The sequence below is a fragment of the Ammospiza nelsoni genome, chromosome Z (assembly GCF_027579445.1).
Source record: "Ammospiza nelsoni isolate bAmmNel1 chromosome Z, bAmmNel1.pri, whole genome shotgun sequence".
NCBI classification, from domain to species: domain Eukaryota; kingdom Metazoa; phylum Chordata; class Aves; order Passeriformes; family Passerellidae; genus Ammospiza; species Ammospiza nelsoni.
This window is the reverse complement of record NC_080669.1, coordinates 54,598,246-54,610,493: the sequence shown is the minus strand read 5'-3', so window position 1 is coordinate 54,610,493 and position 12,248 is coordinate 54,598,246. Positions and strand designations below refer to the sequence as shown.

At 40.8% G+C, this 12,248-nt stretch overlaps 2 protein-coding genes across 2 annotated transcripts in view; one reads left to right on the top strand and one right to left on the bottom strand.

The window, feature by feature from the left end:
- DHX29 (DExH-box helicase 29) overlaps positions 1-11,757 on the bottom strand; it is a 29,160-nt gene extending 17,403 nt beyond the window's left edge. The window contains exons 1-13 of the mRNA XM_059492395.1: positions 11,558-11,757; positions 9,072-9,145; positions 8,149-8,262; positions 7,459-7,588; positions 6,947-7,089; positions 5,955-6,080; positions 5,385-5,511; positions 4,961-5,122; positions 3,351-3,516; positions 2,274-2,397; positions 1,249-1,845; positions 403-546; positions 132-308 (exon numbers count right to left, since the gene is read on the bottom strand). Coding sequence (XP_059348378.1) covers positions 132-308; positions 403-546; positions 1,249-1,845; positions 2,274-2,397; positions 3,351-3,516; positions 4,961-5,122; positions 5,385-5,511; positions 5,955-6,080; positions 6,947-7,089; positions 7,459-7,588; positions 8,149-8,262; positions 9,072-9,145; positions 11,558-11,729 — 2,256 coding nt within the window. The 5' untranslated portion in view covers positions 11,730-11,757. The remainder of the gene's footprint in view (positions 1-131; positions 309-402; positions 547-1,248; positions 1,846-2,273; positions 2,398-3,350; positions 3,517-4,960; positions 5,123-5,384; positions 5,512-5,954; positions 6,081-6,946; positions 7,090-7,458; positions 7,589-8,148; positions 8,263-9,071; positions 9,146-11,557) is intronic.
- A 289-nt stretch (positions 11,758-12,046) lies between these two features.
- The window catches only part of MTREX (Mtr4 exosome RNA helicase), a 43,927-nt gene continuing 43,725 nt past the window's right edge, over positions 12,047-12,248 (top strand). Inside the window, exon 1 of the mRNA XM_059491988.1 lies at positions 12,047-12,227. Coding sequence (XP_059347971.1) covers positions 12,112-12,227 — 116 coding nt within the window. The 5' untranslated portion in view covers positions 12,047-12,111. The remainder of the gene's footprint in view (positions 12,228-12,248) is intronic.

Genomic DNA, 12,248 nt, shown 5'->3' with positions numbered 1-12,248 from the left:
TTATTGTAAGATCTATATTTCTGGTCAAAAAAAAAAAAAAAAAAGTGATATATTATTTAGATACTAACTAGGCAAACACTGTATACATATATACAAAGTATCCTGCATAATCAAAATAAACATCTACCTACCTCAACTGGGTAGCTTCTCCCCGAGATCCTTAAAATGGGACAGTGTGAGAAATAGCTGGAAAACTTCTCACTGTCTACAGTGGCACTCATTAAAATCAGGTGCAGGTCTGAGCGTTTATGCAAGATCTCTCTCAGAATAACTAGCAAGAAATCAGACTGGACACTTCTTTCATGTACCTAGAATTACAAAAATAGATCTATAGCAAGAATTTAGTACAGATCAAGGCCCAGAATAACTGTAATTTCTGCAGAATAGTAAAGAACTGATAACCTCATCAACAATAATATGAGATATACTTGACAGAAGACCATCTTCTTGAAGTTTCCGAAGCAGGACACCTGTTGTACAGTACAGCAGTCTGGTGGCTTCTCCTGTTCTTGATTCCATACGAATTTGATATCCACACAGGGAGTTCTTAAAAAAATACATTAAAATATAGAATAACTGAAAATAACATACAAGCTAACAACATTCAAAATTAGGTGAAATTTAATATCTCTCAGATTCAGATACTGACCAAATTTGCTAATTAAGTAGTATAGTGAATGACTGCCACACTTCCTCACAAGTACTTTACCTTGTTGAGAAAGGAAAAAATAATGAAATTTATGCAGAGCGGCAAAGAACTGATAAAATCAGGGTTGTTTTCAGGACTCTGACAATTTCACAAATATTTCCGTACAAATTGCCCTAACATATACAGCCCTTCGGTTTTCATCAAGTAACAAAATAACTTATGCTGGAAAGGGCCCCTCTCAAAGCAGGGCTCCACTCAAGGCCAGACTGGATTGTTCAGAGCCTTATTTGGGGGACTTTGCTTCATCCCTAGTGGTAGTGACACAACAGCCTCTGGGCAATCTGCTCAAATCTTTGACCATTCCATATATGAAACATTGTTGCTTTACATCAGCCTCTGAAGAATTCAGGAATCATATACGGATATCTACAGGTTCACAGGTGACAAGAGAAAAAGAAACAATGGACATACCAAGAAGTCCTTTTCAAGAGAAAATAACATCTATTTGTTTGGTTGTATAAGAAATAATGTTCTCACTTTTTGCCAACAATCCAGCCCCCTGTATTTGATCAGGACAAAGGAATTAAGACACTTCTTACTTTTCCTCCTGGTCCTGATTCACAGCCTAGCTCTTCACAAACCCTTGTTGCCAGACTCACTGCTGAGATTCTTCGGGGTTGTGTGCAAACAATGTTACATTTTTTTGATCCTTCATCTAGCAACAAGTCTTCCAATAAGAAATGGGGCACCTGGGTACTCTTCCCACTGCCTGTTTCACCAGCGACAACAACTACTCGATGTTTTTTAAGAGTTTCTACAATTGAGTATCTGTGCTTAAACACAGGTAACTCCTGCCTCTCTTTCAGAAGCCTCTGGTATCTAGAGGAACTCTGCAGCTTCCTAAACAAATTCCTTGAAGGTTCCAAATTATCTGCATCTGAGGTCTCAAGGGAGAGACTGCTGAAGTCCTCATCAGGAACCAAGTTTTCCCAGGAATCTTCAGGACCCTCAGATAGTCTTGGCTCGTTTTCAGACTGTAGCTGCTGCTGCTGTTTCAGTTTGTTTAACAATTTAGCAATAAAGGTATCACGCGGTTTGTTGGTTTCTATCTTGCTTTCCTCTTCCTTTTTCTTTTCAATATCCCTCCATTCTAGCCAGACATCTCGGTAAGTAGGAGGCAGCAACTGATGAACTGACTTCCAGTGAAAAAAGCAGAAAAAATTATGTTATCTACTACTTAGCAACATCACTATTTTTAGTATTTTATGTGTAAACAAACTCAAATGTCAAAAGATTTGACAAAAAACAAATAGGAAACCATTCTAAATACAGAAACTATGAAAGCAGTAAAATAAATGTCAACAATATGTCTTTATTAGCTTTCAGTTTTTACAAGTCTGAAAGTATAGCTTTAACAAAAATATCTTTTCTGTATGCTGCAAAGCATACACACAATTAGATAAAAACATGAGATGTGTATGGAATGAGAATATGTAATGGAAGCAAAGAATTTAATGGGAAATACTACATGAAACTATTTTTACAACCCAACTAAAGATACTATAGCAAAAAAGTGCAGAAGCAGATTTGAGGCCAAGAACAGTAATGCTGCTAAGAAACTTACCTGTCCTTTGGTTAAATGGTAGAGTGCCAAAGTAGCAGCTAGATGTTGTGCTTGCATACTATCTTCTGTTACGATTGTAGGACACATTGCCATTACATCATCTGATGACTTCATAATCCTGACCCTTAAAGAAAAATTTCAAAAGCAGTTATCTCAATTTTCTGCAACCAGTATAAACAGAAAATACCTGCAATGATGTTACATTTTCAGCAAATATTCCAGGAGTGAATTTGTGGGTTTTTTTTATATTTTATAAACATCTCAATTTTCTTCAAGTCAGAAGCATTTATATATATAGAGATTGCCACTAAAGTTAGGTGCTTTGGAAGAAGGACCCAATGTAACTAGTTAGGATAGATCAAGATGACTTTCAACAGCCTACCAAGATGCAAACATCTGTTTAACAGATAAACAGCAGTCAGAGCAGGAGCAAAATTTATCATATTCTTAGGGATGGCAGTCTGTTAGTAGTTTTCAGCTTGAGCAAGAAAACAAGCTCTTTCACTTGGTTCCTTCAAGAAACATTGCTTATTTATAACTTTGTGTCTGTTTTATTCATATATGGTAACATTCTACTCTACAACTCTGTATTTTAGACTTGATTTCGAAAAAAAAATTTAAGATACTGCACTGTTTTGCCCATAAATTTATGGTACCTTTGACACAAATTTTTAACTTCCACTTTATTTTAAACAATTTTCAGAAGGGTTTTGGTATTCATAAACTTGAATCTCTGATTTAATATTTTACTTTGAATAAGAATACCAAACATAAATTGTTCAAATCCATCTCATAAGGGTGCTTCAGACTAATCTTTCATCCAGCAGTACACAAATAAAAATAAGATTCTACTGAATGAACTCATAAAGCAGGAATAAGGGTTTTTTGTGATTTTGTCTAGGCTAAGCATCATTTCTGCAGAGCTATCCAGAGTAAAATACCTCCCTGATGGACTAACAAAGAGTTTGGGTTAAACACTGTATTGATATAAATCTCTATTAACAAGAGAGAATTGCAGAGATATTTTATTTTCAAATGAACCAAAAGGCAAATGTAAAGATTACAGGAAATACATACCTACATTTCCAATATTTTCCAACAGGAATTTTTTCGAAAGAAGGATTTGGGCTCTTTGGAAAATTCTTTCTGCACCAGTCAATCAAAAACTGTTTTGGAGATTTACCAGTCCAGCTTCGAGCACTATAATCAAAATTTCTTATATCTAGTGGATCTCTCTTTTTCACTGTAAGAGCAGAAAAATACATTCTAAATCCTCCTAAAATCTATTTTACAGTCCTTTGAAGTAATTTTTACCTTTTATTCACATATATTTTACTAGATAGCACAATTTTCTGAAATATTTTGCAGAAATACAGGTATTGATGCTACATCACAGAAACTTCTGCTTTTCCTACAGAAGTATCTGGCAGAAAATTAATTACAGTATTTTGTTAGCTTTGATCATCCAGTAATTTTAGAAGTTTCATTAAAGTCTGGTTATTAGAAAATATTTTAATAGTTTGAAGATTTACAATGAAAAGAGTTTAAAAATATGAGAGTGCAACTGAAACAGCAACTAGCCCTACAACTGAAAAAAATAAAAAAGAAATCTAATTTTTAAGACATGACAGCATGACAAAAATAGCTTTCAATGTAATCTGCTAAAACAAGTACAGATCCTTTAAAGTCAGCTTGGTCAGTGAGACAGACTGTATGCAGATGACACTCAGTAGGGTGGGAGTGTTGATCTGCTGGAGGGCAGGAAGTCCCTGCAGAGGGATCTGGGCAGGCTGGATCATGGCTGAGGCCAATGGTGTGAGGTTCAACAAGGCCCAGTGCCAAGTCCTGCCCTTGGGTCACAACAGCCCCAGGCAGTGCCACAGGCTGGGGCAGAGTGGCTGGAAAGGAGCTGGGGGTGCTGGTGACAGCAGCTGAACATGAGCCAGGCCGTGCCCAGGGGGCCAAGAAGGCCAATGGCATCCTGGCCTGGATCAGCAATGCTGTGGCCAGCAGGGCCAGGGCAGGGATTGTCCCCCTGTGCTGGGCCCTGCTGAGGCCACACCTCCAGTGCTGTGTCCAGGGCTGGGCCCTCACTGCAGGAAAGGCCCTGAGGGGCTGGAGAGAGCCCAGAGAAGGGCAATGGAGCTGGGGCAGGGTCTGGGGCACAAGTGCTGTGAGGAGCAGCTGAGGGAGCTGGGGGTGTTTGTCCTGGAGAAAAGGAGGCTCAGGGGGGACCTTATCACTCTCTACAGCTGCCTGAAAGGAGGCTGTGGCCAGCTGGGGTCAGTATCTTCTCCCAGGCAACCAGGGAACCATTGCCTCAATCTGCATCAGGAGAAGTTCACGCTGGACATTAGGAGGGATTTATTCACAGAAAGGGTTGTCAAGCATTGGACTGGGCTGCCCAAGGAGGTGGTGAAGTCACATCCCTGGAGGCATTTAAGGAACAAATGAACTTTACAGCCAGTGCCATAGTCTAGTGGACACGATAGTTCTAGTCCAGAACACAGGCTGGACTCAATCCCAGAGGTCTTTTCCAAGCTAATTGGTTCTGTAATAGTTCACAATCCTTTCCCACAATCAGAGCTTTTTCACTCAGTACTGCAAACCTAGCAAAACAAGAACTAATTCTAATTCTGGAAATTTGTGGTATGATTCAAGCTCATACTGAACTACTTCCAACGCACCTTTGTCTTCCTTTGCAGCACCATCAGGTTTTTCAAGCAAACTCAAGTTCAAAGTGGTCTCCTGAGGTTGAGATGAGGGAGTTTTTTTCTTTTCATTTTGCTGTTGGTTTGAAATCTTTATAGCTGGGTTAAATACTGGATGTTCCTCAAGTGCTGCCATTTCTATCAGAGAGAACATAACTTATACCCATGAACTGCTTAAGAAACAACTGTAATAATTCATACTGAGTACCCAAAACCAGAACTAGTGAAATTTTACTGGCTTTTTAGAACTTGACCAAGAAAGAACAAATTCAGAAAAGCCTTCATTTCACAAAGTGGCATAAAAGGTAACGAAATTATCTTTAATTCAACTTGACTCCAAGATTTAATTGCCTAACAAACATGCAGACCAGAAAAACACAGGCAACTTGCATAGCTCTACCTTGCTGAATTCTTCTTATTTTTTCTTGTGCTGCCTTCTGGCCTTGCTTGTCTTTGTCTTGCTTGGAGATGCTTGCTTGTTCTTTTGCTTCTGAAAGCTTGGCAGACAGATGTATATACCTCTCATTCTATTTCAAACAGAATTATTAATTACAAGTTGAATATGGTATGCTTGTCACTTTCAATGACCTTCATGACAAAGTGCAGGTTTTTTACCCTTTATACCAAGCTTATGCAATTAGTTTTTATTTAATTAACAGTCAAAATCTCCCAGAATTTGATAGTAACTCGCTCAATCTAATGGAAATGCATTTTAAATTTTTCTTTCCCAAACACGACATTCAACATTTTCAACGCAGTACAAATAATAAGGGAAAGGAAAAACAACTCAGAAAAGAAGAAGCTTCAACAGGTTTTCCTTCAATACCGTGATACATTACTGGTAACATAAAAACATTTTCAATCCCCAATTTATAACACACAAATTTGTAACAAACAGATCCACCATTTGCAGATGTACCAGACATATCAGTTTTTAGAAAGACTCCCATGAAGTATTATTCTGTCTTACTGGGTCAAATTTTTCTTCATCTGTCTCTTTCACAGACTCATCCTTCTCTTCATCACTCTGTTGCTCGGCGTACTGCAAAATCCATTCCTTCATAGTCAATTCTTTCCCTTTCCTCACATTTGTTTCCTAAGAGCAATATAAGTTAAAAGTAATGATAATGTAAGTGAAAGCAATGCTTTCTTCTGCCAGTACCTAGGAACTACTATAAAGGTTTTATACATACATATATATATATATATATATGACAAGAAAGAAAGCTTTCCCAACCAGGGTGAATATTGCACTATACATCTAAACAGATCTTAACACTAGAATAACTATAATTACAATAAGGAATGAAACCCTTTGCAGGGCATTTGTTTTGTTTTAGATTTAATCTGGTTTAAGATTAAATGCCCACAAAAATTGAAACACTGACAGCACACAGGCAAACTTAAACCCTCATAAAATCATATAGAGTGCCACATATACATAAACAGAATAAACCCATTATAGGAGAAAATTAGGAAATTAAACAATAGAATTATAGAACGGCTTGTGTTGGGAGGGACCTTAGAGGTTATCAAGTTCCAACTCCCCTGCTATAGGCTGGGACACCTTTTACTAGGCCAGGTTGCTCAGAGCCGCATCCAACCTGGCCTTAAACACTGCAAGGGATGGGGCATCAGCAGCTTCTTAGGACAACCTGTTCCAGTGTCCCATCATTCTCACAGAAAAGAATTTCTTCCTGATACCTAATCATAATCTCATGAGATTCCCTGCGCTTTACCACAAAAATGAACTATGAAGAACCTTCTAGACTCAACAGGAAAAATACCTTTAAATTGCCATTCCACTAAAATTAAAATGCAGGTTTACAATTATTAATCACACAACATTTTCATAAGCTTTCCACATCAGCACTGGAAATCAATGCAACTCCTGTATTTTAGAAAGTTTTATTGTCTCTTCCCTCACGACCCAAGTAACTACCGATTAGATTCTCAGATTACCTTAGTTCCAGGGCCATTTTCTTTCTTTTTGTTATCTTCTAAGTGAGGTGGCATTCCACACTTTGACACAGAAGAACAAAATTTTGCTCTAGGTTTCTGTTCCTGTTCTTCAAATTGCTGGCTAAAACCTTCAGGCAAGGCATCTTCAAAATAAAAAAAGAAAAAACATGTCACAGAAAATAATAATAATTACAGGAAAATACTTTAAACTCTGTTAGGAACCAACTAGAAGAACACAAACTCAAATAAAAGTTAGGTTTTAGCATTTATATAAAATAGTTTATTTGCTCGTTGGAAATTCACAGAACTCCAAGTGTAGGAACGGGAAGACCACAAGACTTCCTGCACTAGAATACAGAACCAGTCAGCCGTGCATGTAGGAGAGGAACACTGTTGCAACTACTAGTCTTAGAGGAACATTGTATTTAATTACTATTGTGAAGTAATAATGCTACTGCTTAGCAGGTCCTATATCTCTTCTGTAAAAAACTATTTTCTGTAACCATACTCACCATTGGGAAGGTTTAAACAAAGCCAATCAAGTGCAGAGTGAAGATCACCCCCATATAAAAGTGTATTTTTCATTGCTTCTTCAATGTGTTCAGTCTTGAAAGAGAATCTTTGTAAAGCCATGTATACATCCTATAAATAAAAGAGCTAAAAAGATTAGGATTTAATCTAGCAATCTAATATAGCCTTCCAAAGTTCTATTTCTCACATATCAGAAAGCCAGCATTAAAGGGAAACAAACACCGTGCATTAATGTAACAGAAAATTCTGTTTTGCATAATTAATATTTTCTTTTTAAATATGCAAGCATAGGTATCAATAAATCTAGATTCCTGCCTCTCTCTCCACAATGTGTTTTCTAGCTAAATAAAGACATACCTCCAATTTTCCAGGTACATAGAGTAAAAAATGTAGGAGACCTAAAACATTCAGATTAAGTATTATCCCTCTATCTTGTCTGAAAGCTCTTGATTTTAGTTCCTGAATCCATAAAAATGTGCCTTTCTTAATAAGCATACTCCTTGATTTCAGTGACTAATCATTAATACAACTACTGAAAAGCATGCTGTATTGGCTTGTGCCACACACAATACAATTATGTAATACACACAAGGGGAATACGACACTTGACAAAAATTAAAAAAGACAAACTATTCTAAATGAATAATGAAAAACAAGATTTTGAACTGTACCTGTAGTTTCTTTGCAGTCAGTCTTTTGGAAATCATTCCCTTGTCCTCATTTTGGTTTTTATGGTTATTAATCACATCGATAATCCTTTTCTCTAAACTACCATTTATCATTACCTGCAAAGAAAAAATGAGTTGATAAAAGTTAAACTTTGGAAGTTTTTATGACATGTCAACGCACTTCATTACTAAGGACGTAACAATGCAGAAATCCCTCTGCCATTCAAATTCCAATATTTCAAGCTTTCTGTAAGTGGCCTAAACTCTCACAAAAAGGACACTTTTTCTTCTGCAAGTTATACACTTTCACTTGAAATAGAAGAGTTAATTCCTTATTACCAAGAAAGCCAATTTACCTTTTAAAGGAAATTTAGTATGTTAAGGGAAATATTGTAAGCAAAATAAAATTTTACCAAAAAAAAAACCAAAAAAAACCCAAGGCCTTTCTCCTCTGCTCACATAAAGTAATTTGAACATCAAGATGCAATCTGTGACATCCTCCTTCCAAAACACCTTTAAAAACAAATTTAGTATAATAATTCTTATGTTTGAAACTTTTCTAAAACATGAACCTATCTTTAGTTGCTACTAAGTTTGTTATATAAAATCTATATTCCTTCTCTGTCAGGAAGAAAGATCCATATGCACAGCAGAAGCCCAGACCTAACTCCTAAAATAGTCTTGCATGCAAAGTATTATTTGCTATTTTTTTAAAAAAAGACATTATTCTACTGTGGTAATTTACCCCTATTGCTTAAAGGACACTCAAAACCCTAAACAAAATCAAACTCTCAATGGTCAATTGTCTCATATATTAATGCAGTTTACACGCACAACCTAATACTGAAAAAGATCTGAAGAAATATTTACTCAGCTAAAGCAGTACTATGAAAATCAAAGTTGTTTTATGTAAAGAAGATACTTGCCTTAAGAACAGATTTATCTAGATTTGCAGCAGCATTGGAATCTGTTGTTGAACCAAAACTGTAAGTTTTTGGACCTGCAAATTGCAAATAACCATCAATTACACAAATCCCACAGAGAATATTGTTTAACATAGCTAAAGCAGACCTAACATAACACAAATAAGTGCAAACTGCCACATTAACTTGCCAGAAACTTGCAGGTACTTAACAACAACAATAATCAAGAAAGGCCTTGAACAAGGAATAGTGAAAAGGGCTATGACAAAATATAAAATTCAAAGGGTATAATGTGAGGACATGGGATTGACTGCTCACTCTCTGAACACTGAAAAAGAATTGCCAAATAGGGAAGCAAAATGATAATTTCAAAACAAAGTAAATGGTAGCTTCAAAACAAGCAAGGCTGTTGAGGATTTTTTATTACAAAGTGCATAGCTATGTAACAGAACCCTTTGCCACTAAAGCCACGGACTGTAGATATTTACTGAGGTCCAAGGGCAGAGAGAACAGCTTTGCAGTGAAGAAATCAAGTGACATGGGAGAGCATTGAAAAAAGAATTACATATGCTTCAGGGAGGCCCTACATGTCTGATTTGTACTTACCTAGGTATCTGCTTTTGTTCCCTACCTAGGAGAGAGCACTGGCTTACAGAAGCCTTTGGTCTGCTCTGGTCATTCCTAAATACTTTTCATTTAACAGGTATTAAAAAACCACACTCTAATTCACAAAACTATTTATCGTCATTAGAATGACAAGACACAGCTTGCTGTAGAATCCCATCACTTTCAGAGCATGTGCACTGCGTCTGGTGCTGCACAGGCAGAAGGAAACCGAGCAAGGCCATAGCTTCCACCCCTCTGTGCAGCTGCACGCTGCTCCAGGAGGCACAGCTACCTCCCAACAGGTGGGCTGGCAGCTCATCCGTGCTGGCCTGCCTGCAGAACAGCTCTGGAAGGGCTTTGAGACCTGCTTTGAGACCACACCAGGTTTTGGTAACTGCGCTTCAGAAAAAGTACGGTCCCCTCTAATCAGGAGACACAAACAGCTGTCAGCACTCAGGATCTACTCACTGGCACTTACCAGGGGGCTCTTTAAAATATACCAAATTAGCTTTCATTTACGCTGACTAATTTTTCACCACAACCTGAGAGAGAAGCAGGTTATTTTCTGAAGAGGACTGAGCACCGTGGCTATTGGAGGAATGGAGGACACAAGAAATACAGAGTCCACATTTGTAAAAACAGAATGCATGAATAGGTTCAGGATGCTTATATGACCAGATTACAAGACTCTTTAACTGGTGGGGAACTCAGATGCCCTGGCTATTGCATGATTTGCCCATGTCTGCAGCAAAAGCTGTTCTAATGTTATATGGTATCTGAGCTGCTTCTGACAAACTTGGCTTGTTAAAAACAGGCATCCCATAGTGCTTCAGAATAATAGTTTTTCAAACTGCACTCAGAATAGCCATCCCTCATCTTATCTAACACAACAGAAGTGCCTCCAGCCCTGTAACAGGTCTTTCAAGGCAGAAAAAATCACCCAAAATAAATCCCCAATCCACATTATATTGACTTTGATAATATACAAAACAAATACATCAGATGCTCTGGGAAAGTGCTGTCCAAACAATTGCTTCACAGGAACTGCTGATAATCTAATAACAAGACTTTCTGTAATTAAACTCAACACATCAATCCCACCAAGACTTATCTGCTCAGGGACACCCCGAGAGCAGAACCACAGAATAGCTGTAGTTGGAATGGACCTCTAGAGATCATCCAACCCCATATGGCAGGATCACCTAGAGCAGGGGACACAGGAATGAATTCAGGTGAGTTCTGCATATCTCCAAAGAGGAAGACGCTGTGACCTCCCTGGCAGTCTGTTCCAGTGCCCTGCCACCCTCAGTGTACAGGAGCTCTTCCTCCTGTTGAGGTGAAACTTCGCATGTTACAGTTGTGCCTACTGCTGTTCATTCCGGGCACCACTGAAGAGAGTGGTGGCATCATCCTTTTAGCACGAATCTTTGAAATATTTATATACATTTCTGTGGGCCCCTCTCAGTCTTCTCTGCACTGGCCCAGCTCCCTCAGTCTCTCCTCATGAGCAGCCGCATCATCTTTCACTGGACCCCTCGCATTTGACCATCATCTTTCTTGTGGGGGGAGCCCACAACTGGACACAGACACCAAACGTGGCCTCATTAGGGCCAAGTAGACGGGGAAGAGTCCCCTCCTTTGACCAGCTAGACAGACAAGGCAGGCTGTAGCACAAGAGGAGCGGAGCAATTCCAGCTGCCTCTCCCGACGCTGGCAAACACCAGCCCCAAAGGCCGGCCCCTCCTGGTAACGCCGCGGTCGCGGCAGCCGCACCCCCAGGGGCCCCCTGAAGGCACTGCTCCTCCAGCCACGGTACCCTCAGTCCCCCTCTGGCACGGCACAGCGGGGCACGGCCGCTCCCGGGGCTCCGCGGGTCGCGGTACCTTGTTTGACACGCGGTTCCTTGGAGGCGGGCGCTGGTCGCGGCGGGGCGGTGCGGCTGCCGGGCTCCGCGGCCGCGGCCACCCCGGCCTGCGCGGCGCGAGCGCGAGCGGTGGCGGCGGCGGCCGCATGAGCCGCGCTGCCCGCGCGCTGCTTCTTGTTGCGGCCGCCCATGGCGCCCCCCCAGCTCTGCGCGCGCGCACATCCGGGCACCGCGGTCGGCGCTCCGCCGCCGCCTGCCATTGGCCAGCGCCCCCGGCGCACGCGCGCCGGCCGCGCGGCCTGCGTGGCCTGCGTCGGCTTTTCGCAGATCGCCTTCCGGGGGGGGAAGGGCCACGTGTGCGCCAAGGGGGAGCTGCGGAGGGGTTCGGCATCGGGACCGGGACCCAGACTCGGGCAGAAATCGAGATCGCCATCGAGCACGGGCCGTGTGGGCGGCTACTGGTGCCAAGGCCGACGGGAGCTCCCGTCACCCCTCAGGGGGCGGGATCGGAAGCGCCCTTCTCGCGCGAAGTGTGTGCCCTTCGCGGGGCATTGTGGAAGCGCGGCGGCTAAGATGGCGGAGGCCTTTGGGGATGAGCTCTTCAGCGTGTTCGAGGAGGACGCGGCCGCCGCTGCTTCTGGCGCCAAGAAGAGCAAAACGGGCCCCGCCGAGGGTGCCAGGAGGCCGGGGTAAGTGGCCGCTGTGGCGGC